Raw genomic sequence first — 24,294 nt, 5'->3', positions numbered from 1 at the left:
TAGTTCCCCGACCAGGGGAGTCCTAACCACTGGACCACCAGGGAATTCCCAGTAGGAGCTTTGAGTGCATCTTGTATTTTGCTGACTTACCCCTGAAACATACAGCTGCTCTGAGCCTATGGGACCTGGTCCAGCACAATGCAAATAGAGACGCGAAATGAGAAACGAGAACGGAAGGATAATGCTATCATGCCTGCCTACTTTGTCTGGGGGTGGGGCTGGGGGAGGCGAGAGTAAGCAAGCAGGGAGGAGGGGACAGAGGAGGCCTGTGGGCATTTATTGCGCTGTAGTCACCCGCTCGTAGGCGGGGTTTGTCTTGTTTCAAAACTATGCGACAGGGACTTCCCTGGTGGCGCCGTGGAGAAGACTCCATGCTCCCAATTCAGGCGGCCCAGGCTCGATCCCCGGTCGGGGAACTAGATCCCACCTGTATGACGCAACTAAGAGTTCACATGCCACAACCGAGGAGCCTGAGTGCCGCAACTAAGGAGCTCACCTGCTGCAACCAAGACCCGGCGCGACCAAATAAATAAATATTAAACAACAACAACAACATGATGTGACAGGTGAAGGGGCAGAATGAAGGCGCAGGTACCACCCTCACCTTCATTAGCCCTGTGCTGAGGCCACCTGGGCACCTGCAGTACGACGGCCTCTCTCAACGAGCCAAGGAAAAGCAACAGAACGCGTTGGGTACCTTGGGCGGATGTACCAAGCGCACTGGGGTGGGGTCAGGGGAACGGCAGGGACACAGCTGTGGTCACGGGGCTGCTGAGCAGGGCTGCCACCCAACACAGACGGTTGTAGGATCAGGGATTTAGGCGACAAAACTGCAAACGGAGCTGCTGGTACTTCCCATTCTGCATTTCATGACGATGCTGGAACCCTGTCCCGTGGCTGCAACAGCAAGACAGCTGTAGCTGTTTTCTTGGTCTGAATGCAGCGAGTTCAATCTATTCACAGTAATGATAGCCTGGGACTTGGCCTGTGGGAATCTGCTCATCCAATAACCTCTGAATCCATGCTAGTGTGGCCCAGAATCCTACGGTAAAGTGTCCTACGACCCGCGTGTGCTGGGCCTGAGAGCAGGTTGGGGGTCCCTTCTCCAGCAGGGACACAACCCCAGACTCTTTTTATCGCTCTGGGCAGTGGTTTCAGAGTCAAGCCAAGTGTCTGTTTGCTTAAAGCACCTCATGGGTGGGCTCACATATCTTTTTTCCCCCTTTTCAGTGGTTGGTGAAACGAAGCAGTCTTAGGACCCGTATTCCCATCACTATCGGCCTCAGAGTAAGTTAAAATAATCGAAGGCTGCCACTTGCCCGCTCTGGAGAGAGCACTCCTGCTTGGGGCCCTTCACAGGGGCGGGTTCCGTGGACGTTCCCTCCCCGGTGTTCCCTAGCACGTGGTTTAGCACCTACACTAGGTATATATGGAAACTTACCGTATAGTTCGTGGCAGATTCTGGGGCAAGCAGGTGGGCTTTTAGATGCTTCACCTTGGGCGAAAGAAACTTCTGGGCTTTGGCTTCCTTATTGGTGCAATGACAACACTAGTTTCTTCCCGATTTGGCTGTCGAGAGGTTGTAAACGAGAAAACACATGTAAAGCACTTAGCATGTTGGTAGCTGGGAAACAGCTCCGTACTCTGACATCCAGTATCGAACTTTTCTTGGGAACAGTGACATCTCTCCTGGCCCTCTCTCTGGGGCCAGTGGACTTGGAGGAACAGAGTGACGACCCCTGGGATCTTGGGACGAAGGGTGGGCGATGGACGCAGTTTCCTGAGGCTTCATGGAGAACGGCTCAAGGCCGCCTGCCCTCAGCTCGTGGCGGCTGATTTCAAGCCTGACGGCACAGGCTTCGCAGAGCCGTTGCCAAGGAACAACGTAATCCTGTGACAGAAACACTGCCCGGGGTTTCGGTTTGCCGGTGGAAAGGGTTTTGGGTGGTGACAAGTTTTATTACAGGCATTCCTGGTCTCCCTGAAACAACCGTGTGAGAAGACAAGTTATGGAGGACAAAACCGCAGACCCAGCCTGGCAACAGACAACATGCACTGTGTTTCCTTGCTATTGATCCACAGATGTATGGGATTAAAAAACAACAGTCCCACCAAAAAGCCCAGGCCTGCATACTTAGGCTGGTCCACAGCCTGCCATTTGGCAAGATGACTTTTGCTGGTAGGTTGATTTCTTGGGAAGTCCTGGGAGTGGCCCTTGGCTCTCGCCTCACTAGCGAGGCAACCATGGATGGGCGAGGCCACCCGTCTGACGTCACCACCACCTTCCTCAGGGAGTGGATGCGAAGTGAATCAACCCACATTAGCACAGAGTCGCCCAGGGACTGCCTGCCCCCCTTCCTTATAGACAGACGGCCGTGAAGGGGCAGCTCCAGTACTGCCCTTCTGAGGAGCCGCTATGTCAGAACGGACAGAGCTCAGGGGTTATGACGAGGAGAGGACTGTGCGTTTTACGTGAGTATTCAATAAAGGGCTGTAGTGTGATGATAGTAATGCAGTGATTTCTGTACTCAAAAGCCAGTGGCCCTTTGGTTAACAATTTCTGGTGATTATGTGAAGCAACAGAGTAACCGTCATGGCCACAGAAAGCATTGAAATCCCATTGAGTCAAGAATTCCTAGTGATACGGAAATAGTGATTCTTAAGAAGAGCTACTGTGATCACGTGGCTTAATGTTTTCTGCAATTCAAGTGTGGCTGTCACGCATGCGTGTGAACTATATGCACTGACGAGAGCGGGAGCTCCTCAAATAAAATCACAGGATCTTATTGCAAACTTTGTATCATCCAAGGACAGAAGCTTTCCACAGAGACGTTTACAATTATAATGAAAAAAATAAAATTACACCTGAAACTAATATAATATCATGTCAACTCTACTTCGCTAAAAATAAAATAATAATGAAAGTCAAAAAGCAAACCGATGCAAACTTGATTTTACAAAATTTGACAATCAGAAGAGTAAGGTACAATCGAGACGTATAGTCGGTTACAAGCCACGTTAGAACAATGCTGTTTTGAGGACAGCAGAAACGTTAGTCAGTGCAGGGGCCCTAAGTAACCTGGAGATTGTGGGGAGATGAGGACAGGCTGCAGAGGGTTCTGGGAGAAGAACCTGTGTAGGCTGCTCTCCAGGGGCACTCGTCTCTGACAGGAGCCAAGCCTCCCCTCGAGGTGAGGGCACTCTGAGTGGGTCTCGCCGATGTGTGAAGGGCTGGGGGAGACATGGACGGTCCTCACCCTCCACAACGGAATCAGGTCTGGGAACCCAGGGTCCCGGCCCCGGCCCCGGCCCCAGCTCCATCCCTGTGGCTGTGCGTGTATGGGGCGCTCCAGCACCGTGGCGGGCGAGGAGCAGTGGGCACAGGGAGACCAGGGCAGGGAGCGTCCTTGTCACTTCACTCTTCCTCAGAGTGAGCATGATGCGTTTCCTCCAACTAGGGGAAGAGTCTTCTACAGACCAAATGCAGCTGGACAAGACGTCTAGGCCACTTCTGGCTGCACAATCTGAGAGATGTACTCGAGCTGCTGAGACGTCAGCATTTGCAGAGATGATGAGTCGGAGAATTTAAAAGCAAAGATGTCCTAGAAAACCAGTCAGGATGACAGGTGAGCCAACGTGGTTGTCACCGAGCCAACAGCGTTTGCATCTGTCAGCCTCGGTACCGACCTCAGCACGACAAGAGCTGCAGGCTCTTGTGAGCCCACAGGGAGAACCATCGGTTACCAGGATCTGCATTTGTTTTCAGGAAAAGCCCAGAAACTACACAAGAATTTGTCCAGTTTCAAGGTTAGTCTAGTTTGGCCACCCAACTTCCATCACAGGTACAGCCTTTACACCTGGAAGACAAGACCAGCCAGGTCTCAACCAGGGGGTGAACTTCACCTTTGAAGCTGGGAGACACGAGGCTACACTTAGACCCCCTGCCAGTCTCTGAAACAAGATTGAGAATTGGGCCTCTGACAGTTCCACAGGGAGGGCCCAGGAAGAATGCGGGTAAGGAAGTGACGGGCGGCCTCTAGTGGCCACTGACAGCCAAGTTTCACAGCAGATCCCTGGGACAAAAGGTACTTTCAACCTCCTGCAATACAGCAATCAGGAAGCAAAAAATGTTTGTAACTATATCTTCAGTAGTTTGCCAAAGAAAAACCTCAGATTAGTAGATAGTCGTCCTGAAATAAAAATAGTTTAGGCGGATTCTTTTGAGAATGTATTTATTAAGTTCTAAAACCTTGAATAACTTTTATTTTAAACATTCAAACTGAAAAACAACTAGGAAAACCAGAAATTTCAACAACTTTCAAAGAGAGCTGTGGGTGTCCTTTTTAGTTATTATTATTATTATTTTGCCAAAAGAAAGGTGAGCTAATATTTTAGAAAGCTTCATCAACCGGTGAACTTCATCTTGGTCTCCACTTTATGTCTTTTACTCCATGAAAATGTCTTTTCAAAGCAGTGTTATCTGCCCACGGAGAATTTAAACAGGAATCGTCGTCATTTTCTTCCAGTTTCTGGACACAAACGTATTTTGCTCAGGAAGGCATTTCAGGAAAGTGTTCTGCAGAACCCACGACCAACCTCCTTGCTCCCCACGTCCCCAGAAGCAGGACACCTCCAGAGCCTAAGGCAGGCGGACACCGGCCAGGGGCCCCGCAGCCCTGGCGAGGCTGGAGCTCAGGACGTGCCCTCACCACATCCTGCAGAGCCCCCCGAGCTACCCCCGTGACCAGAGTAAGGCCTGGGGGTGGGGGGCGAACGCCCCAGGCGCCAGCTAGCTGAGGATCCATCAGTCACACGGTACCTTGAGCTCCTCTTGTCTTCTGTGATAGAAAAGCATCAGCTGCTTCTGCTCCTCACTGCTAATGATGGGTTCTCGCGCTGGAGCTCCTTGCCCCCTCTGAAAAGACGGGGGGGACAGCAAATTGCGGACTGAGGCGTTCTTATAAGGAAGTTACAGCTCACGCCTTACAACTGCCTTTGCCGACTGCTAAAGATAAACAGGCCATGCATCTCTGGTCATCCACAGCGGATCACGAGGGGAGTCTCGCTCTGGCCCTGGGCCCTCACAGTGGAGGCTGGAGGGTGCCGTGTTGGTCACAGCCATTCCCAAGTCAGCCACTGCAGGTCCAGTGAGGGAGGGGTAGAGACAATCGTGGGGGACCCTGCTGCCCCCAAACTATAGAGATGATTTAGGAGAGAGCACACAGCAAAGCAGCCTGCAGGTATACGGCTCCACACGAAGTCCTTGCAGGTCTCCAGCCCTCCACCTCTTTCACAGACTGTCAGCACTTAGAAAAACTTGAGATCAGTGCTCTGGGCTGTATTTTTCATTTCAAGAAACATTTTTAGTTACTTGTAAGCCCTTTTTTTTTTTTTTTTTTTGGTAGGCCTCATTTTTAAAGTTGAAATGAACGCAGCATACTCTCCTTTCCCCCCAATTAAAACAAACTCCAGACACCGTCCACCGATCCATATTTCCTTCATGTTTTTGTTGCCCCATAAAGAGGACAGTTTGACTTTAAGCCTGGACCGGCAGGATTAAAGTGTCTGCACAAGAGTTTAAATCTTTCAGATTTAATGTGAAGTTTTATCAGTTTGCAAGTAAGCGAAAAATAGTGACATGTTAAAGTACTTACCCGCTGAATCTTGACGATAATTTTGGTTTTTTCATTCTTCCCCACGTAGTCCGAAAGCTTCTTTGTTCGTCTTAGCTCCTTCGCTGCCCACCACAATTGTGCCTCTGATTCTGAGATGACACTGAGTGCTGCCTGGGTTCACGGTAAGAACCAGCTTTAAGGTAGTCAGGACACGGCCAAGGGTGTGGCCCGGCCCTGTGGGCAGGGAGCCTGGCCAATGCCCCTCCCAGCATCGGAAGTGGGAAGGCTTCCAGCACCCTGCCCTCCCCTGCCGTCCCCCACGGGCAGCACTAATGCCCCCGACTCAAAGCCCTCACTCATTTCAGCACCTTTCCTGTTAGTTTCAACTCATGCCCTGACTCAGGTCACTTCTGGAAGGTGGCGGGTATCCTATCTCATTTGCACCCTCATCCATGATACAAGGTCTGTCTTAGATGGATTTTTAGGTTACTGCCAGGGAAGAAGACGGGGATCCTGCTGGGTGTTTAAATACAAAAGCCTCTGACTTACGATGGTTCGATTTATGACTTTTTGACCGTATGATGGTGTGAAAGTGATAGGCATTCAGTAGAAGCCATGCTTTAAATTTTGAATTTTGATTTCTTCTCGGCCTGGTGATGTAGAGTACGAGACTTTCTCGTGATGCTGGGCAACGGCAGTAACTTGTGATCGCCAGAGTCATCAACCGATACAACTGTCCGTACCGGACAACAGTTCTGTTCTTCACTTTTAGTACAGTATTCAATAAATCACACTATTATAAAACGGGCTTTGTGTTAGATGACTTTGCCCAACGGCTGGCTAATGTAAGTGTTCTGAGCACGTTTCAGGTGGGCTAGGCTAAGCTATGATATTTGGTAGGTTAAATGTATTCAATGCATTTTCAACTTATAATATTTTCAACTTACGCTGGGTTTGTTGGGGCATAATCCCATCATAAATTGAGGAAGAGCTGTATAGGTATAATGGGGCTGTTCGTTTGCTTCTGCATATCCTGCCTATTTAAGATGGCTCAGAGAAAAAGATACTGTCCCACAGGATAAGGAATGAAAAAATGAGAAAAACAAAGGAAAGTGGAACATAAAGCTAAGAAAATAATAAGGAGCAAGAGGTAAGGCTAGGGGCTTCCCTGGTGGCGCAGTGGTTAAGAATCCGCCTGCCAATGCGGGGGACACGGGTTCGAGCCCTGGTCCGGGAAGCTCCCACGTGCTGCGGAGCAACTAAGCCTGTGCGCCAGAACTACTGAGCCTGCGCTCTACAGCCCGCGAGCCACAACTACTGAAGCCCACGTGCCTAGAGCCCATGCTCCGCAGCAAGAGAAGCCACCGCAATGAGAAGCCCGTGCACCGCGACGAAGGGTAGCCCCTGCTCGCCACAACTAGAGAAAGCCCACGTGCAGCAACGAAGACCCAACGCAGCCAAGAATGAATGAATGAATGAACGAATAAATAAATAAATAAATGTATTGGGGGAAAAAAAAGAGATAAGGCTAGAACACAAAATTCCATGCACAGGGACCGATACGTTTGGGTAGAAATAGGCATGAATTAGGGTTTTGGCTTCCCAGTGGTCAAAGAAAATGGGACTGTTTTCAGTTACTCCCTTGTCTCTTGCCACCCCTGTGTGTGGGGGCCAAGGCCTCAGCCAGGAGCACATCCTCGGGGTCCTCCCCTGAATTCACAACTCTGCTCTGAAGCCTAGTCTAGCAAAATGGAAAGCTGTGTATGAAGCAACAAACTACATCAGCAGAGAAAGGTCAAATCGGAGGGGCTGCTGCTCTTTGGGGGCTGGGGGAGGGAAGGGACTCACCTGGAAGAAACCCCAAGAGCCACATACCTGACTCCCCGACAGATCTTCTTTATTTTCAAATTCCATCCGGATAGGATCGTATGGCGGCAACCCCATGGGATAAACAATCATCACTGCACCTCGAAGCTGGTCCAAGGCGTCTTTCACCATCTCCATGGTAACGCAGACGTTGGCTTCCACGTGTTTCTGAAAATGATTACAGGCATCGTTATCTATGATGCAGCTCATCAATTCAACAAATCTCAATCAAGTTCTTGTACAAGACCCGTGCCAGATACTGCCAGAGCGACAGAAAGAATGAGACGGCGCTCACTACCAAAGGGACTACGGTCTATTTCTGGGGCTGAGCCATGGCCACCACGACCTAGGTTATAAGGCAGGATACGAGCGGCACCAAGAGGGGTGAAGTGCAGAGGACACTCTGAGGGGAGGAACCCCAGTCCAGCGGTACAGATGCGAGAGGGCATCAGGAAACAGGGCAGAGGGGACGGCATCTCAGGGAACAGAGTGCTTCAGGACGAGCAACGGCAAAGAAAAGCAGGTAACAGCTCGCAGCCCACGCAGCTCAGGGAAGGGAAGGCACTGCTGGCCGGCCAGGCTGGAGCCTGTTTTGGGATGGCCGTGAACGCCAGGCTGAGGAGTTAGCATTGACAGTGAGGTGATGGGCAGCGAGTGGCTTCTCTGGGAAGAAGTGGTGACGCTGTGAGACTCATCTTGCAGTGGTTGTAGAATGGACCCGGGCGGGGGCAGACCACGTAGCAGGCTCTGAAGAATGCAGAGAAAGGTGTGACGTAATCGAGAGTGTATCTGGTCTTTGCCCCCTGTTCCTGGCGCAGAGCTTCAAAAACCCTTGGCATTTCCCGAGTGATAGGGTTGTCAGTATTCCTAACCAGCCCCCTCTGACCAGACCTGGGTTCATGCTGACGAGGTGATCCATGTGAACCCCTGGATAGTTTGGGGAGCGGTGGCCCCCCCAGGAAGCCCAAGCTGGGACTAGCAGGTTGGAGCTTTCAGACACCCTCCCCGCACCCCCATCATCACCACCTCTGGAGAAGGGGATTGGAGAGGAGCTCAGTCTTGTGGCCACTGATTTAACCAATCAGGTCCACACAATGAAACCCTGATAAAAATTCTGGACGCTGAAGCTCAGTGGAGCTCCTGGATGGAGAGCACACTGAAGGTGTGCAGCCGGGGTCCACGAGGAGGAGTGGCCACGGAGGTTCTGCACCCCCTGCCCCTGGCTCTAACTGTGCTCTCTGGGTCTCTCCCATCCGGGAGTTGTATGCTTTGTAACAAAACTTTATAACAAAATAGGAACTACAGCACTTGCAGCGTGTTCGGTGCGTCATTCCAGCAAATCACTGAACCTGAAGTGGGGTGGTGGGAACCTCCAAACCTGCGGCCAAACCAGACAGAGTGCAGGTCACCTGGTGCCGGAAGTCGGGCGAGTCTGGCTGAGGAACTCACCCTTTAGCTTGCGGGGTCCATGCCAGCTCTGGGTAGTTAGTGTCAGAGCTGAGTTACAGGCCCCCCAGCTGGTGTCTGAACACAAAGGCTATCAGGGGAGCTTCCCTGGCGGCGCAGTGGTTGGGAGTCCGCCTGCTGATGCGGGGGACGCGGGTTCGTGCCCCGGTCCAGGAGGATCCCACAAGCTACGCAGCAGCTGGGCCCGTGAGCCGTGGCCGCTGAGCCTGCGCATCTGGAGCCTGTGCTCCGCAACGGGAGAGGCCACAGCAGTGAGAGGCCCGCGTACCGGGGAGAAAAAAAAAAAAAAAAAAGGCTATCGGGGAGCCTTAAATAAAGTGGTGACCGTGGAAATGAAACGAGGGGTTGGATTTAAGATGCATCTTAAATCCATGGGAGTGGACGGTACAGGACCAGACCTAAGGCATACGAGTGACAGAGAGGAAGCGACGAAGGTGACACTGAGCCTGGATAACCGAGACAGCAGTGGCTCTTAGTAGAAATAGAAAGTCTGCAGGAAGTGCTTCCTCTTGGGTAAAGAACACAGGGCAGAGGAATCAATGAGTTCAGGTCTAGAAAACTTGAGTTTGAAGTGCTGGTTGGACTTTCAGGTAGAACCTTCTAGAAACCAGCTGGAAACTCAGGTTGCAAGTAAAGGAAGATGCTGGGGTAGAGGACAGAGACTTGAGAGTTATTGTGGAGAGTGGAATCTGTATTTGGCAGAGAAGATAAAATGCCGAGGAAGAAAGAGCAGAAAGAAAAGAGAAGAGATTCAGGATAAAGTACTTTGAGAAACACCAAATTTAAGAGGCAAGAGCCAGAGAAAACAGCACCCAGGAAGCCGGGAGGGAACCGGGATAGAGGAGGCTCATGTACGTGGTCGAAAGACAGAGAGGGGTCCAGGAGTCAGACGGGAAAAGCCCCTGGATTTGCAGGAGGGGGGTCACTGTTGGTCCTGAGGCGGCCATTTCTGTGGCGGAAGAAAACAGAGGCCAGGTTCTGAGAAACCCGGGAGCATCTGGTCCGAGGATCTGGGGGCCTCTCCTTCGGGAAAGCTGCTGGGGGTGGGAAGATGGGGGAGGCGAGTGTTGGGGGGGCAGGTGGAAGGTTAAGCTGCAGAGGATTGATTTCAGGCTAAGGTAGGAGGCCCGAGTGTGCTTACAGAGCAGATGCTGCCATAGGACAGGAGAGCCTAAAGGCATTATTCCTCCTGGGTTTCTAGAAGGGGGGATGCAGACCAGCTGGAGTGGGGGCAGCAGCGGAAGTGGGAGAGCCCAGGGGCAGGAGACACTGGTCAGTTTCGAGGGAAGAACGAGAGAGATGCAGGAAGAGACGGTTTGCAGGGGGGACAGAAAACCGAGGGCTTACGCCAGACGGCCTCGACCTCACTACCAAAGCAGGAGGCAGATCTGCCACCACGGAGAAGGTGAGAGGGCAGGAGCCCAAGGAGAGGAAAGGTCTGAGACAGGCTGGGGGGAGGGCCAGCGGGCCCGCAGTCCCCATGAGGTCAGAGCTTGCTCAGCAAAGGAGGTCAGGCCAGGAGCACGGGCCACGCAGAGACCCGGAGCCCGGAAGAGGCCACCTGGGGCCCCGCTGGGCTGGGAGGCAAGGCAGGGGAGAGGGGTTATCGGGAACCCTCGGCACGCTGACAAGGGGCTGGGGGGCAAGGGCGGGGGCAGGGAAGGGTGGAGGATCCTGCACTACGAGGGCGACATCAGGGCCCACATCTGAGACGGAACCGCTCTGAGTAACTGTGAGTTATAACCTGACCGAGCTGTAGGCAAGTGACACGGAAGGGAGGTGAAAATCCTTGCTTCCGAGGAAATGCAGGAGTCCCGTGACCTGGTGCAACACGGATCATCAGCGTGGATGCCCAAGTCCCGGGGGGACCGGGGACCAGGCAGCACCCGTGGCCTGAAGCTGATGCACCCCAGGGAAGACAGAATGCCCTGGAGGCCCAGATTTAAACTCTCTAAACCTACGTTCTCATCTGTAGGACGGAGGTAATATTCCTGCCTTACCTACTCCCAGTGCGGCTTGTGAAATTGTTTCCAAGTCATACATCCTCATAAATCAGGCCTTCCCAGGAGGGGCATATGCCGTAGAGACGGTGTGACGATCTCCCGGATCCGGGGTCACCGGAGGGAAGCTGTCCCACTCGGAGGGCTCCACCCCCCACTACCAATATATGCAGAAAGGGGGCGCCACGGGGTCATTTTCTACAAAAACTCCACCAATGTCAAGGGCGGTGATTCCCCACCAGATGCCATGGTTGGGTAACAGAGAAACTCACGGTGCGGCCTCAGGACGACAGAGATTCCCCGCTGTCCTGGTCTCCCACTCACAGCAGAGGGTGGGTCCCAGGAAGAGAGGCGGCATGGACACCATCGTCCCACCCCAAGGAGCCCCAGTTTCGATATTCCACCGTCTTCCACTCTCCCCCTGAGGAACCTGAGCAATGGAGGTGGAGTCCCAGGCCCAGGGCCAAGGGACTGGTCACAGTGGGGCTGCTGGGACCTGAACTCTTCCTTCCTGCTCGCCCAGTGGGTTCTGACCCACAGGGCTAAGTGCCCCCCGCAGGGCAGGGTCTAGGGAGGCGAGAGCGACGCCGGCTGCATTTGGGAAGCAGCGTGGAAGCCCCGGGTGAGAAGTGAGGCCTGGCCACCCAGGAGCTCTGCAACTTTGGGAAAATCGCTGCAGCATAGCGACTGGAGCCCCTGGGAAACCTCTCTCTCTCAACTATGACATGACTATGTAAAAAGACACACAGGCAAAGGGAAGAAGTGATACAAATGAATAGGAAGGATACCCACAGAAGCAAGAGTGGGGAGTGAAGGGGGCGGAGCAGGGTCCAGGCCACTCTTCTCCTAACGTGCTCTGAGATGTGCCCATTTGACTAGATGTTACTAGCTATTATCCTTTTAAAAAAAGGTTCTGCAGTCAAATGTATTTTGCAAACATTGGATCGAACCGAAGCCTTCCTTGTCGGCTTTCCCAGAGTCTTTCCTATATTAACAGGCAGAAGGGCAGCCTTTCCTGAAGCACTTAAAGGATTAGTTAAGAGCTTGAAGAATTTGGGAAATGTTGGTTTAGAAATAACAGTTATGCCCAGTGCATTGAGAGGAACAGAAGAAAAAGCAGTTATCAAGTGAGAAGGCCTGCAGTGGCGGGTGGGAGCAACTAGTCCCAGCGACACATAAACAAAAGCGACTGATAAAAACATTCAATTCTTGAAAAATCCTTAAATTATTCTCCTCCAGACTCACAGTATAGGCATGTCAATGGTATATTTCTCCTTCAATGAAACACTTTTTGTGTAAATACTTAAGACAATTACAAAAAGCTAATTCGTAATAAACACATGCTGTGCCAGTCAGGTATCTGTAGATCCAGCATGTGGTTACAACGTTCGCATCTCCCCATTCCACTTTCATTAGTTCTTAAGGGTTACAAACTACAACACATAAAACGGACAAGCAGTACGGGTTTACTGTGTAGCACAGGAACTTATAGTTAATATCTTGTAATAACCTAAAATAGAATATAATCAGGAAAAACCACAACTGAATCACCATGCGGTGCACCTGACACTGACACAATATTGTAAATCAACTATACTTCAACTAAAAAAAAAAAAGTTAAGGAAACAAAATCATATATGCATCAATTCATACGTGAACCACATTTACACAAGCCGATACCCATTTCTGTCAGACCTGAAAGAACTGGGAGGATTGAGGACAATTATGAAAAGGAAAAGCTAGGGCCCACCCCGAACATGCTTGTTTCCCTTGCCTCTGGAAGGAGGAAGGAGGGAAGGAGGGAGGGGGAGAGAAAGAGAGGGAGAGAAAGAAAGAGAGAGAAAGGAAGAAAAGAAAGAAAGAAAGAAAAAGAAAGAAAGAAGGAAAGAGAAAAGGAAAGACAGAGAGGGAGAGGGAGGGAAGGAGAGAGGGAGGAAAGGAAAGGAAAGAAAGGCTTCATTTAAAAAGCTAACCTTCGATATTATTGCTTTGGCTTCTTCTATAGTCTTCTTTAAAACTTGCTTCATCTTTTCATTTGGAGCTATGAAAATAAAAAAGGGAAGGGGGAGAGAGACAGCCATCTTTAAAACTCTTCTTAAACATCTTAATCCCTTCTGTCTGCGTCAGGGAGGAAGGGAGATGAGAGAAAGTATAAGAATGGAATTCAGATGAGGGATACAGGAGAGCTGGCTGTAAGAAATTAGGTAAAAATCTTTCAAACTTCATATGCTGAATAAATAACATAGCCATTGAAAATACTAGAAATACAAAACTGTATTAAAATAAAAGTGATTAAGACAATCTTGGTTAAAGATGAATAATGAACTGGTAAAAATAAACTGTTAACTCTTCTTACGAGTACCATTAGTTTTTTCATTCATGCAATTCCTCCTAAAAAGCAAAAGATCTCTCCAAATTGAGAATGGGTTTAGGTATGAAAAGATGTGGAAGACAACCAACTATTTTCTAGGTTAACGTTGAAAAGAAACAATACTAGAAATTCCTATTATCTTCAATACTAAAAAAAAAAATTTCTGAGCATGCAAAGGCCTTATAGGGACACTTTATTTCTTTCGCTCCTAATAGTGTTTTAAGGGCATAGTAGATACTTAGGTGTTTGTTGACTGATCAATTATAGTCTTTTATTTTATTTTATTTTTTAAAGAATCCATGATAAACTTTCTTTATTTATTTATTTGGCTGCATTGGGTCTTCGTTGCTGCGCGCAGGCTTTCTCTAGTTGCAGCGAGTTCGGCCTACTCTTCATTGTGGTGCGTGGGCTTCTCATTGCAGTGGCTTCTCTTGTTGCAGAGCACGGGCTCTAGGCACACGGGCTTCAGTAGTTGTGGCACATGGGCTCAGTAGTTGTGGCTCGCGGGCTGTAGAGCACAGGTTCAGTAGTTGCGGTGAACGGGTTTAGTTGCTCCGCAGCATGTGGGATCTTCCCGGACCAGGACTTGAACGCGTGTCCCCTGCATTGGTAGGCGGATTCGTAACCACTGCGTCACCAGGGAAGTCCCAATTATAGTCTTTTTTGTTGATGTTTTTGTGTTTTTTGCCGTACGCGGGCCTCTCACTGTTGTGGCCTCTCCCGTTGCGGAACACAGGCTCCGGACGTGCAGGCTCAGCAGCCATGGCTCACGAACCTAGCTGCTCCGCGGCATGTGGGATCTTCCCGGACCGGGGCACGAACCCATGTCCCCTGCATTGGCAGGTGGACTCTCAACCACTGCGCCACCAGGGAAGCACCTATAGTCTTTTAAATGGAGTTTTTTATGCAGGTTAAAAGGGATAAGAAGCTATCAAAATGGGTTATCATCCCTTTTTCCTTCCAATTCCACACAAACAACCATATACTAAAACAAGAGGAATTTCTTCAGTGTGCTGGTGTGTCCTAAGCTGCTCTGTACAAGAGAGACATGTCCTCAATTCGAGCGGAGACTGTTGGGCTGACATTTATTTCCTCCTTCCACACAGAATCTCTAAATAAACCCTGATCTAAAAACTATAACAAAACACACCCTTCAATACATTATCAATGATTATCCCCTCAAACGATTAGGTCGAACCACATGAAAATGCCAATTTTCAATCACTTGTTGCCTACAAAAATGGTAATTTCTTTTTTTTTTTTACATCTTTATTGTAGTATAATTGCTTTACAATGGTGTGTTAGTTTCTGCTTTATAACAAAGTGAATCAGGTATACATATACATATGTTCCCATATCTCTTCCCTCTTGCATCTCCCTCCCTCCCTACCCCACCCCTCCAGGCGGTCACCAAGCACAGAGCTGATCTCCCTGTGCTATGCGGCTGCTTCCCACTAGCTCCCACTAGCTATCTACCTTACATTTGGTAGTGTATATGTCCATGCCTCTCTCTCGCTTTGTCACAGCTTACCCTTCCCCCTCCCCATATCCTCAAGTCCATTCTCTAGTAGGTCTGTGTCTTTATTCCTGTCTTACCCCTAGGTTCTTCATGACATTTTTTTTTCTTAAATTCCATATATATGTGTTAGCATACGGTATTTGTCTTTCTCCTTCTGACTTACTTCACTCCGTATGACAGACTCTAGGTCCATCCACCTCATTGCAAATAGCTCAATTTCATTTCTTTTTATGGCTGAGTAATATTCCATTGTATATATGTGCCACATCTTCTTTATCCATTCATCCGATGATGGACACTTAGGTTGTTTCCATCTCTGGGCTATTGTAAATAGAGCTGCAATGAACATTTTGGTACATGACTCTTTTTGAACCATGGTTTTCCCAGGGTACATGCCCAGCAGTGGGATTGCTGGGTCATATGGTAGTTCTATTTGTAGTTTTTTAAGGAACCTCCATACTGTTCTCCATAGGGGCTGTACCAATTCACATTCCCACCAGCAGTGCAAGAGTGTTCCCTTTTCTCCACACCCTCTCCAGCATTTATTGTTTCTAGATTTTTTGATGATGGCCATTCTGACTAGTGTGAGATGATATCTCATTGTAGTTTTGATTTGCATTTCTCTAATGATTAATGATGTTGAGCATTCTTTCATGTGTTTGTTGGCAGTCTGTATATCTTCTTTGGAGACATGTCTATTTAGGTCTTCTGCCCATTTTTGGACTGGGTTGTTTGTTTTTTTGTTATTGAGCTGCATGAGCTGCTTGTAAACTTTGGAGATTAATCCTTTGTCAGTTGCTTCATTTGCAAACATTTTCTCCCATTCTGAGGGTTGTCTTTTGGTGTTGTTTATGGTTTCCTTTGCTGTGCAAAAGCCTTTAAGTTTCATTAGGTCCCATTTGTTTATTTTTGTTTTTATTTCCATTTCTCTAGAAGGTGGGTCAAAAAGGACCTTGCTGTGATTTATGTCATAGGGTGTTCTGCCTATGTTTTCCTCTAAGAGTTTGATAGTTTCTGGCCTTACATTTAGGTCTTTAATCCATTTTGAGCTTATTTTTGTGTATGGTGTTAGGGAGTAATCTAATCTCATACTTTTACATGTACCTGTCCAGTTTTCCCAGCACCACTTACTGAAGAGGCTGACCTTTCTCCACTGTACATTCCTGCCTCCTTTATCAAAGATAAGGTAACCATATGTGCGTGGGTTTATCTCTGGGCTTTCTATCCTGTTCCATTGATCTAACTTTCTACTCTACCCAGCAAGGATCTCATTATTTGATGGAGAAATTAAAACCTTTACAGACAAGCAAAAGCTGAGAGAGTTCAGCACCACCAAACCAGCTTTATAACAAATGCTAAAGGAACTTCTCTAGGCAAGAAACACAAGACAAGGAAAAGACCTACAATAACAAATCCAAAACAATTAAGAAAATGGGAATAGGAACATACATATCAATAATTACCTTAAATGTAAATGGACGAAATGCTCCCACCAAAAGACACAGATTGGCTGAATGGATACAAAAACAAGACCCATATATATGCTGTCTACAAGAGAGCCACTTCAGACCTAGAGACACATACAGACTGAAAGTAAGGGGAAGGAAAAAGATATTCCATGCAAATGGAAACCAAAAGAAAGCTGGAGTAGCAATTCTCATATCAGACAAAATAGACTTTAAAATAAAGACTATTAGAAGAGACAAAGAAGGACACTACGTAATGATCAAGGGATCGATCCAAGAAGAAGTTATAACAATTGTAAATATTTATGCACCCAACATAGGAGCACCTCAATACATAAGGCAAATACTAACAGCCATAAAAGGGGAAATCAACAGTAACACATTCATAGTAGGGGACTTTAACACCCCACTTTCATCAATGGACAGATCATCCAAAATGAAAATAAATAAGGAAACACAAGCTTTAAATGATACATTAAACAAGATGGACTTAATTGATATTTATAGGACATTCCATCCAAAAACAACAGAATACACTTTCTTCTCAAGTGCTCATGGAACATTCTCCAGGATAGATCATATCTTGGGCCACAAATCAAGCCTTGGTAAATTTAAGAAAACTGAAATTGTATCAAGTATCTTTTCCAACCACAACGCTATGAGACTAGATATCAATTACAGGAAAAGATCTGTAAAAAATACAAACACATGGAGGCTAAACAATACACTATTTAATAACTTAATAACCAAGTGATCACTGAAGAAATCAAAGAGGAAATAAAAAAATACCTAGAAACAAATGACAATGGAGACACGATGACCCAAAATCTATGGGATGCAGCAAAAGCAGTTCTAAGAGGGAAGTTTATAGCAATACAATCCCACCTTAAGAAACAGGAAACATCTCAAATAAACAACCTAACCTTGCACCTAAAGCAATTAGAGAAACAAGAACAAAAAATGGTAATTTCTTATGGTTCATCTATCACATTTAAAAGTTAGCTGCAACTTAGAGCAAGAAGACAGATGTCTTCTTTTCCACCTAATTCATTCTGGATTAGTGTTTTACAAGTAGTTATATGGTGCAGTATTTTATAAGTTTGTATTTATAAGTATTTTATAAGTTTGTATTTATAAGTATTTCATAATTTTTTAACTTAAAGAACTGCTTTCGTACTTATCGCTATACTCAGGCATGCAGAGAGAAGAAAAATGTGAATTACCTTGTCCATTCCTTCGTCCAATATCATCCTTTTTAAATACTGAACCCGCACTGGGGACACACTTTTCACCCCATTCATCCTTTAATTTCAAATCTTCAATTTGGTCGTCAGTCAGTCCTTGCATATTGGGAGGGAGAAATACGCCATGTTCTGCTAATTCTTCCATTTCTTAAAAACAAGAGAAAGTTAGACAATATGTATGGTAGTCATCATCATAAAACCTTACACCTCTTGGAATGTAAGCTCCCTAGTGGTCGGGGGTCTTGCCCATTGGCTATTTTATTTAACAAACACTCTGATGCCACTTGCTATGTGCCAGATCTGTCCTTGACCTCTGACAAATGCTCACCAATTTGTCCTAGGGCAACAGATGCAGAGAGTCTGGGTGTTTACCCACCGTTCACAGGCTACAGGTTCTGTGCTCTAACCCACGGTGCTATGTTATACTTCCCGGCACTCAGGAAGCACAAATTCAAATTCATTGACAGTCTGAATACACATCCACATAGGGAGTTATGGTTTTCCAAGTGCGTTCACATAGCTTATCTCATTTAATTTAACCTTGAGAGGTAGGCCAGACCGTTATCAACATCCTCATCTTCCCTAATTTGCAGCTGTATCACCTGAGGCTTGCTCTGGTCACACTTCAACTACTGTATATAAAACTTTATATAAATACTTTATAAAGGATTTATGTACATCTGATCATTGGGGAGGATATAAGGCAGCTCATGCCCTTCCACAGTGGCAGAGACAAGATCTTGATTTTCTAGTATCACGTTCACTATTCAGATGCATGCTTTATATTTTTCCTGTTCCGTATATATTCACCCCAAAACGAATCCACATTTCAACCTTGCAAAACTGTCTTTCTTTCTTCTCTTTCCTTCTCTCTCTCTCTCCCTTCTTTCTTTCCATGAAGGAGGTAGGTGGAGCTAAGTCTTCCCATAGCACTGTGTGAAGACACTAGATGGCCTGTAATAATACAGTACTATGGAACAAATGGTGGAACTAAATGGGCTATTTATGCAATACATATTATCTCTCTCCCCACCAGACTGTAAGTATCTGGGGGTCAAGGAGCTGGTCTCATTCATCCCTGTCTTCAGTGGGCATAGCACTGGGACCTGCCTGAATCACGGCTGATAACAAGGACTGTAGACTAAATGAATGGGTTGGGTTTTTTTTTTGGTCACGTCGCATGGCATGTAGGATCTTAGTTCCCCCACCAGGGATCGAACCCGCGCCCCCTGCAGTGGAAGCGCAGAGTCTTAACCACTGGACCACCATGGAAGTCCCAAATGAATGGGTTTTAAGTTCACTAACATGCCTGAACAATCAGCACCACATTTCAATGGATAATTTCATAGAAGAAGAAGTTGAGGCCCTTTTCTCCCCAAATGCTTTCATTTTAAAATAACACTTAATCGAGCTTGTTTTGGAGTCAGTAAATTTTACTAAGAAACTATACATATGACCCATAAAGGTAGAAACCATGACGCTTAAGGAGTTCTCCATGGTACAAAAATCACGTGGTATAACTATAGACACAATCACACCCTAGAGCACACCTGGAGTAGCATCCTGTCAAGTACTGCGCTGCCTAATGTGGCAGTTACTAGCTGCACGTGGCTACTTGGATTTAAGTTGAAATGCAATGAAATAAAAAACGCAGTTTCTTCGTGGTGCTCAACGGCCCCCTGTGCTTAGTGGATACCTTACTGGACAGCACAACCTGGGAACATTTTCCATCGCGGTGGAAAGCTCCCTTGGACGGCACTGCTCCAGAGTGTCGAGAGGACAGTGACCAAAACACTGTAACAGGAGAATCAGGCTTTGCTTCCTGGAGAAGGGAACACCAAGAGAGGCAAGAACACCGAGGCTCTCTCACTGTTTCTCACCTCTGAAGGCCATCCCAAAGATGGGGGGCTCACCACCGGAAACTGCTCTACCTCCAAAGTCTCAAAATAGGAAATTCACTTGTAAAAAACGGCCCAGTGGTCGTGCCACCTCTCACACTTGTTGAAATCCACTACACCGGCTCTTGGGCCCAAGCTTCCGGCTCCCTCCTGTGCCTCTTGCCTCCTCTGTACAGGGTTTATTTCGGTTTGCTCACAGCGCCCCAATCCCGGCTCCCAGACCCTGGGGTGCGCCCTCCCCGCCGGCTCCGGGAGCCTCTCCTCGCGGTCCACCAGCTCTTGAAGCATCTCTGGCGAACCCCGCTGTCCCATTTCAAGCCCGGCTGCCGCATATCTTTGCAAATCTTCACAAACTTGACCCTCGGCCCCAGCCTGCCCGAAAAAGCCTCGCTGGTCCCGCCCAACTTCGTCCCAGATGGCCCAGTTTCTTCTTCCCTTCCGGGGCCCTCGCGGTGCGGGCCCCCACCCCAACCCAGCCGGCAAACTCGCCGCGCCGCCGGGCCGCACCTGAGCAGACGCGCTGCACCTTGAGCCGCCCGTTGTAGACCCGGGCCACCTGCACCGTGAGCTCCTCCAGCTCCGTGCTCCCCGGCGCCTGCAGCAGGAACTGGCTCTCGTCGCCCCGCTTCACGTGCAGCAGAACCATGGTGGCCCCGGAGGTCCCGCCGAGGAGGCGAGAAGGCCCAGGATGAGCGGCGAACAGCGACGACCGACCGACTAACTGCCGCTGGGAGGCGGGAACCCGGGGCTCCGGGGCTCGCGTTGCTGGGGGAACTGCACTCGCTCCCGGAAGTGGCTGTTGCCAGGAGCAACAAAGAAACAGTCTGAGGGCCGCCGCTCAAGGTCACACCCCGAGGCTGGGGCGGAGACCTCGCCCTCCACTCCCGGGAGCAGGTGCTGGCGAGCAACGATCCACACAGTCCGGGAAGGCCTCCGGGGCCCGCCCGCACCCGGCGAGCCGGATTCGCCGAGCCCTGCTCCCGGAAGTGGGTGTCGTCAGGGCAACCCTCAAACAGACCAGCCGGCTGAGTGGAGCGCTGGCCGCCCAGTCGGCTCGCCTGGGGCCCAAGATTCCACCCAGGGAGGTGGGTGGGTGGGAAAGAGGTTGCTAGGTCGGGAATGGGTGGGGTGGTGGGAACCCACAGGTGCCTAGCCCCGCAGCAGTCTCCCCACCGCAGCTCCGAGCCTCGGTAGCATTTCCGCCGCCCCCAGTCTCCACTTCCGGGAATGCCTCCCGCTGCTTCGGGTCTGGAACGCACAGAGGAGGCTGTCTCAGATCGCGGATCCCCGGTGTCTGCTGCCTCTGCTCCGGTTTTCAGCACTGAAGGGTCAGGGAAAGTGTCCGTACTCCTTCGTGGGGCTGATTCGAATTCGTATCTCTAGAGTGGCTCGAGCGGCTGCTGCCGTAGCGACCCTCCCCAAACTATCCAGCAACTCACTGCCCAACAAATTCTTATTAAAGGCAATCGGGTTCGGTGCTTCCTTCCGGGCGCCGGTGACAGGGAGGCAGATTGAGGGTCACTGCTTTCATGGAGCTTATATTCAGTGTAAGTGACAAAGAGAAAACAAAAACGGATACGGCAAATTCAAATAGATATAAAAACAGAACAGGGTGACTGGCTTTTTAGATTGGATGGTCAGGGAATGCCTTAAGCCTTCAGGCATTCCTTGGGTGACATTTGTACTGAGGCCTTGATAACGAGGCGCTAGCAAAGCTAAAATAGTGCAAGGCCCCGATCCCTGGTTATCTCCTTGGAAGGGCCATTGCCAAATGCAAATTGAATATTACAAGCACCTGCCACTTTGTGTACCTGAAACTTTGCCTCCCTCCATTGAAACCCTTAAGTTCCGGGGCAGAGTGGAGAAAGTGTGTGACTGTAGGCCTTGGAAATGCCCAAAGCCAATCCAGAGCCTCATGTGAAGACCGTTAGACTGACGCTGGATAGAAGCGGGATGGCGCCCAGGGAGAGATGTGTTTTCATCTCTAGTAGTGTTGCGGCAGGGTTCACCCAGACCCTGGAACATGCAGTACTGGTCAGATTGGCAAATGTCTCTCTTCCCCAGAGGAAGAAAGTGGCCTACTGTGGTCACTTAGCTCCTGACTGCTGGCTGTAAGATCATCCCCCTATTTCTCCTGAATCCAACTGCATATCCATCAAGCCAACTCCTGCTTAAAAACTTGGTTTATAGTATAGCCTTCTAGGTAGAGAGAACCATTTATCCACACACTCATGTACTACAGGGTCTCTAGGTATACTTTTTAATTATATAAAATGAATGAAAAGTATAGAAAACCCATGTTTGTACTGGCCACTCAGTTTTATTTAAATACGTAGTTATCAACTACATATCTGGTGGAAAATCTGCCAGACTGTCACAGGTCGAGCCCTTGCACCATCTTTAACCTTTGTCAGCACTGATATTTGCCTTTGTAGTCCTCTTAACTTTACTCTTCCGTTGCATTCCTTTCAGTGTTCTCTTTAGGTCTTTTTCTTCTCATACAGTCCATGTCTTACAAATTTTGTGCGTAGCTTTCTCTCAGTGTGGTTATTTTGTTTTATAAATTTATTTACTTATTTTTGGCTGCGTTGGGTCTTCATTGCTGCGCGCGGGCTTTTCTCCAGTTGCGGTGAGCGGGGGCTACTCTTCATTGCGGGGCGCGGGCTTCTCATTGCAGTGGCTTCTCTTGCTGTGGAGCACGGGCTCTAGGTGCCTGGGCTTTGGTAGGTGTGGCACATGGGCTCAGTAGTTGTGGCTTGCGGGCTACAGAGCGCAGGCTCAGTAGTTTTGGTGCACGGCCTTTGTTGTTCCGCGGCATGTGGGATCTTCCCGGGTCAGGGCTTGAACCCGTGTCCCCTGCATTGGCAGGCGGATTCTTAACCACCGTGCCACCAGGGAAGCCCTCTCAGTGTGGTTTAAGTGATCATAAATCATGCCAAAGCCTGTTGTCTTGTCACCACCCAAGTGGGTTCTGAATCTGAAGACAAAGATGATATCTGGGTGGTCTTGTGTACTTTAGCTTATTGTCTCAATATTTTAGGTACTGTTGCCTTTCTAGGGTAAAGGGCATCTTATGACCATTTGTATCTGCTGAAGCACTGCATTAGTGATGAACACTCTGGTACAAATAACTAATGGGCCATTCATGATGGCTGCTAGATAACAGGTAGCCAGGGAGGAAAAGAGCACATTTTTACTGTATTTAAAAAAAAATTTTTTTTTAAATACCATTGGGCTTCCCTGGTGGCGCAGTGGTTGAGAGTCCGCCTGCCGATGCAGGGGACACGGGTTCGTGCCCCGGTCCGGGAAGATCCCACGTGCCGCAGAGCGGCCGGGCCCATGAGCCATGGCCGCTGAGCCTGCGTGTCCGGAGACCGTGCTCTGCAACGGGAGAGGCCACAACAGTAAGAAGCCTGCATACCGCTATATATATATATATATATATATATATATATATATATATATATATATATATACCATTAACACACATATGTATCCGTAAAGAATAGAGAATATTGTTTTGCATGTTTTAAATTTTATGTAACTAATGTCATACTGTATTATTTTGTACCTTGCTTTATGGCTCCATAATGAGATTTAGTAATATTTCATTCACTTCACCGCTGTATAGTATTCCACTATGAATATGTCACTGTATTCCCCTCTTGATGGTTAGTTTCTTTCTAGTTTTCACCATTACAAACAATGCACATCCCGCTCCACATGTCTTAGAGTTTCTCTCCAAGTGTAATTGGTTGTGATAGAATGCAGGAACTTTACTGGATGTTGCTGAATTGCTCTCCAGAGCTGATGTGCCAGTTTGCCCTCTCGCCAACAGTGTATGAGTTCCCATATTTCCACATGTTCGCGAAATCTTCATGTGATCAGACTTACTTTTCTAACATTAATAAATTGGCATTTTGATTTATACATGAGTTTGTGAGTTTGGTTTTCCTGTGTCGGTCACCATGCCGTAAATGTGGACCTGCGGGGCTCAGGATCTTGGCTATAGATCATGTGGAGAGGCTGAAAAGATAAGCTACAGACAGAGAGATATATGTGCAAACCACATATCCAACAGAGGTAGAGCATCTAGCATACAAAAAGGACCCTCAAAACACTATAGTAAAAAAGCAATTTAGGAAATGCACAAAAGACACAAATAGATATTTCACTAAAGAAGATGTTAGATAGCAAATATCACATGAAAATATGTTCACTACCATTAGCTATTAGGGAAACACAAAGCCACAATGAAATATTTACTACCAAAATGGCTAAAGTAAAAAATAGTAACAGCAGCAAATGCAGGCAAGGATGAGGAGAAACTGGATCACTCGTAAATTGCCAATGGGAATGTTAAATGGTACAGTCATTCTGGAAGACAATCTGGCAGTTCTAAAAAATCCAAGCATGCAACCACCCTACGACCCAGCAATTGCACTCCTGGGCATTTATCCCAGAGAAAACTTATGTGCACATAAAAACCTGAGATGAATGTTCATAGCAGCTTCATTTATAATAGCCCCAAACTGGAACAACCCAGATGTCCTTCAGTGGGTGGGCAAATGGTTAACCCAGTTGTGGTACATCCATACCATGGAATACTATTGATATACACAGCAATAAAAAGGAACAAACTATTGATACACGCAATCCAGATGAATCTCCAGGGAATTATGGAGTAAAAAAGGTCAATCCCAAACGGTTACACATGATTCCATTTACGGAACACTTGAAGTGGCAAAATTGTAGAAATGGAGAGTAGGTTAGTGGTTGCCAGAAGTTAAGGACACAGGAGAGGGGCATGGGATGGGAGGGAAGCAGGAAAGGGGCAACATGAAGGAT

General features: G+C 48.1%; 1 protein-coding gene across 1 annotated transcript; it reads right to left on the bottom strand.

Moving 5' to 3' along the window:
- Positions 1–4,204: 4,204 nt before the first annotated feature.
- On the bottom strand, positions 4,205–20,532 carry CFAP298 (cilia and flagella associated protein 298). The gene is made up of 7 exons (XM_030880770.3): positions 19,954–20,532; positions 17,528–17,695; positions 12,922–12,989; positions 7,491–7,649; positions 5,655–5,786; positions 4,820–4,915; positions 4,205–4,529 (listed from the first exon to the last, which is right to left on the bottom strand). Exons 1-7 carry the CDS (start codon positions 20,090–20,092, stop codon positions 4,419–4,421), a joined length of 873 nt encoding a protein of 290 aa, XP_030736630.1. The 5' UTR covers positions 20,093–20,532; the 3' UTR covers positions 4,205–4,418.
- Between the last annotated feature and the right edge of the window lie 3,762 nt (positions 20,533–24,294).

This window comes from Globicephala melas, chromosome 4 (genome assembly GCF_963455315.2).
Source record: "Globicephala melas chromosome 4, mGloMel1.2, whole genome shotgun sequence".
Classification (NCBI taxonomy): domain Eukaryota; kingdom Metazoa; phylum Chordata; class Mammalia; order Artiodactyla; family Delphinidae; genus Globicephala; species Globicephala melas.
The sequence above is the reverse complement of the archived record's forward strand: the minus strand, read 5'-3'. Positions and strand labels throughout refer to the sequence as shown.

Bases quoted from the DNA above. Each gene is read 5' to 3' on its own strand.
- CFAP298 (XM_030880770.3), bottom strand. From the start codon at position 20,092: ATGGTTCTGCTGCACGTGAAGCGGGGCGACGAGAGCCAGTTCCTGCTG. The intron at 7,650-12,921 runs GTTAGCTTTTTA...AATCATTTTCAG, and splicing joins CCAAAGCAATAATATCGAAG to AAACACGTGGAAGCCAACGT. The intron at 4,916-5,654 runs GTAAGTACTTTA...CCGTCTTTTCAG, and splicing joins TTATCGTCAAGATTCAGCGG to AGGGGGCAAGGAGCTCCAGC.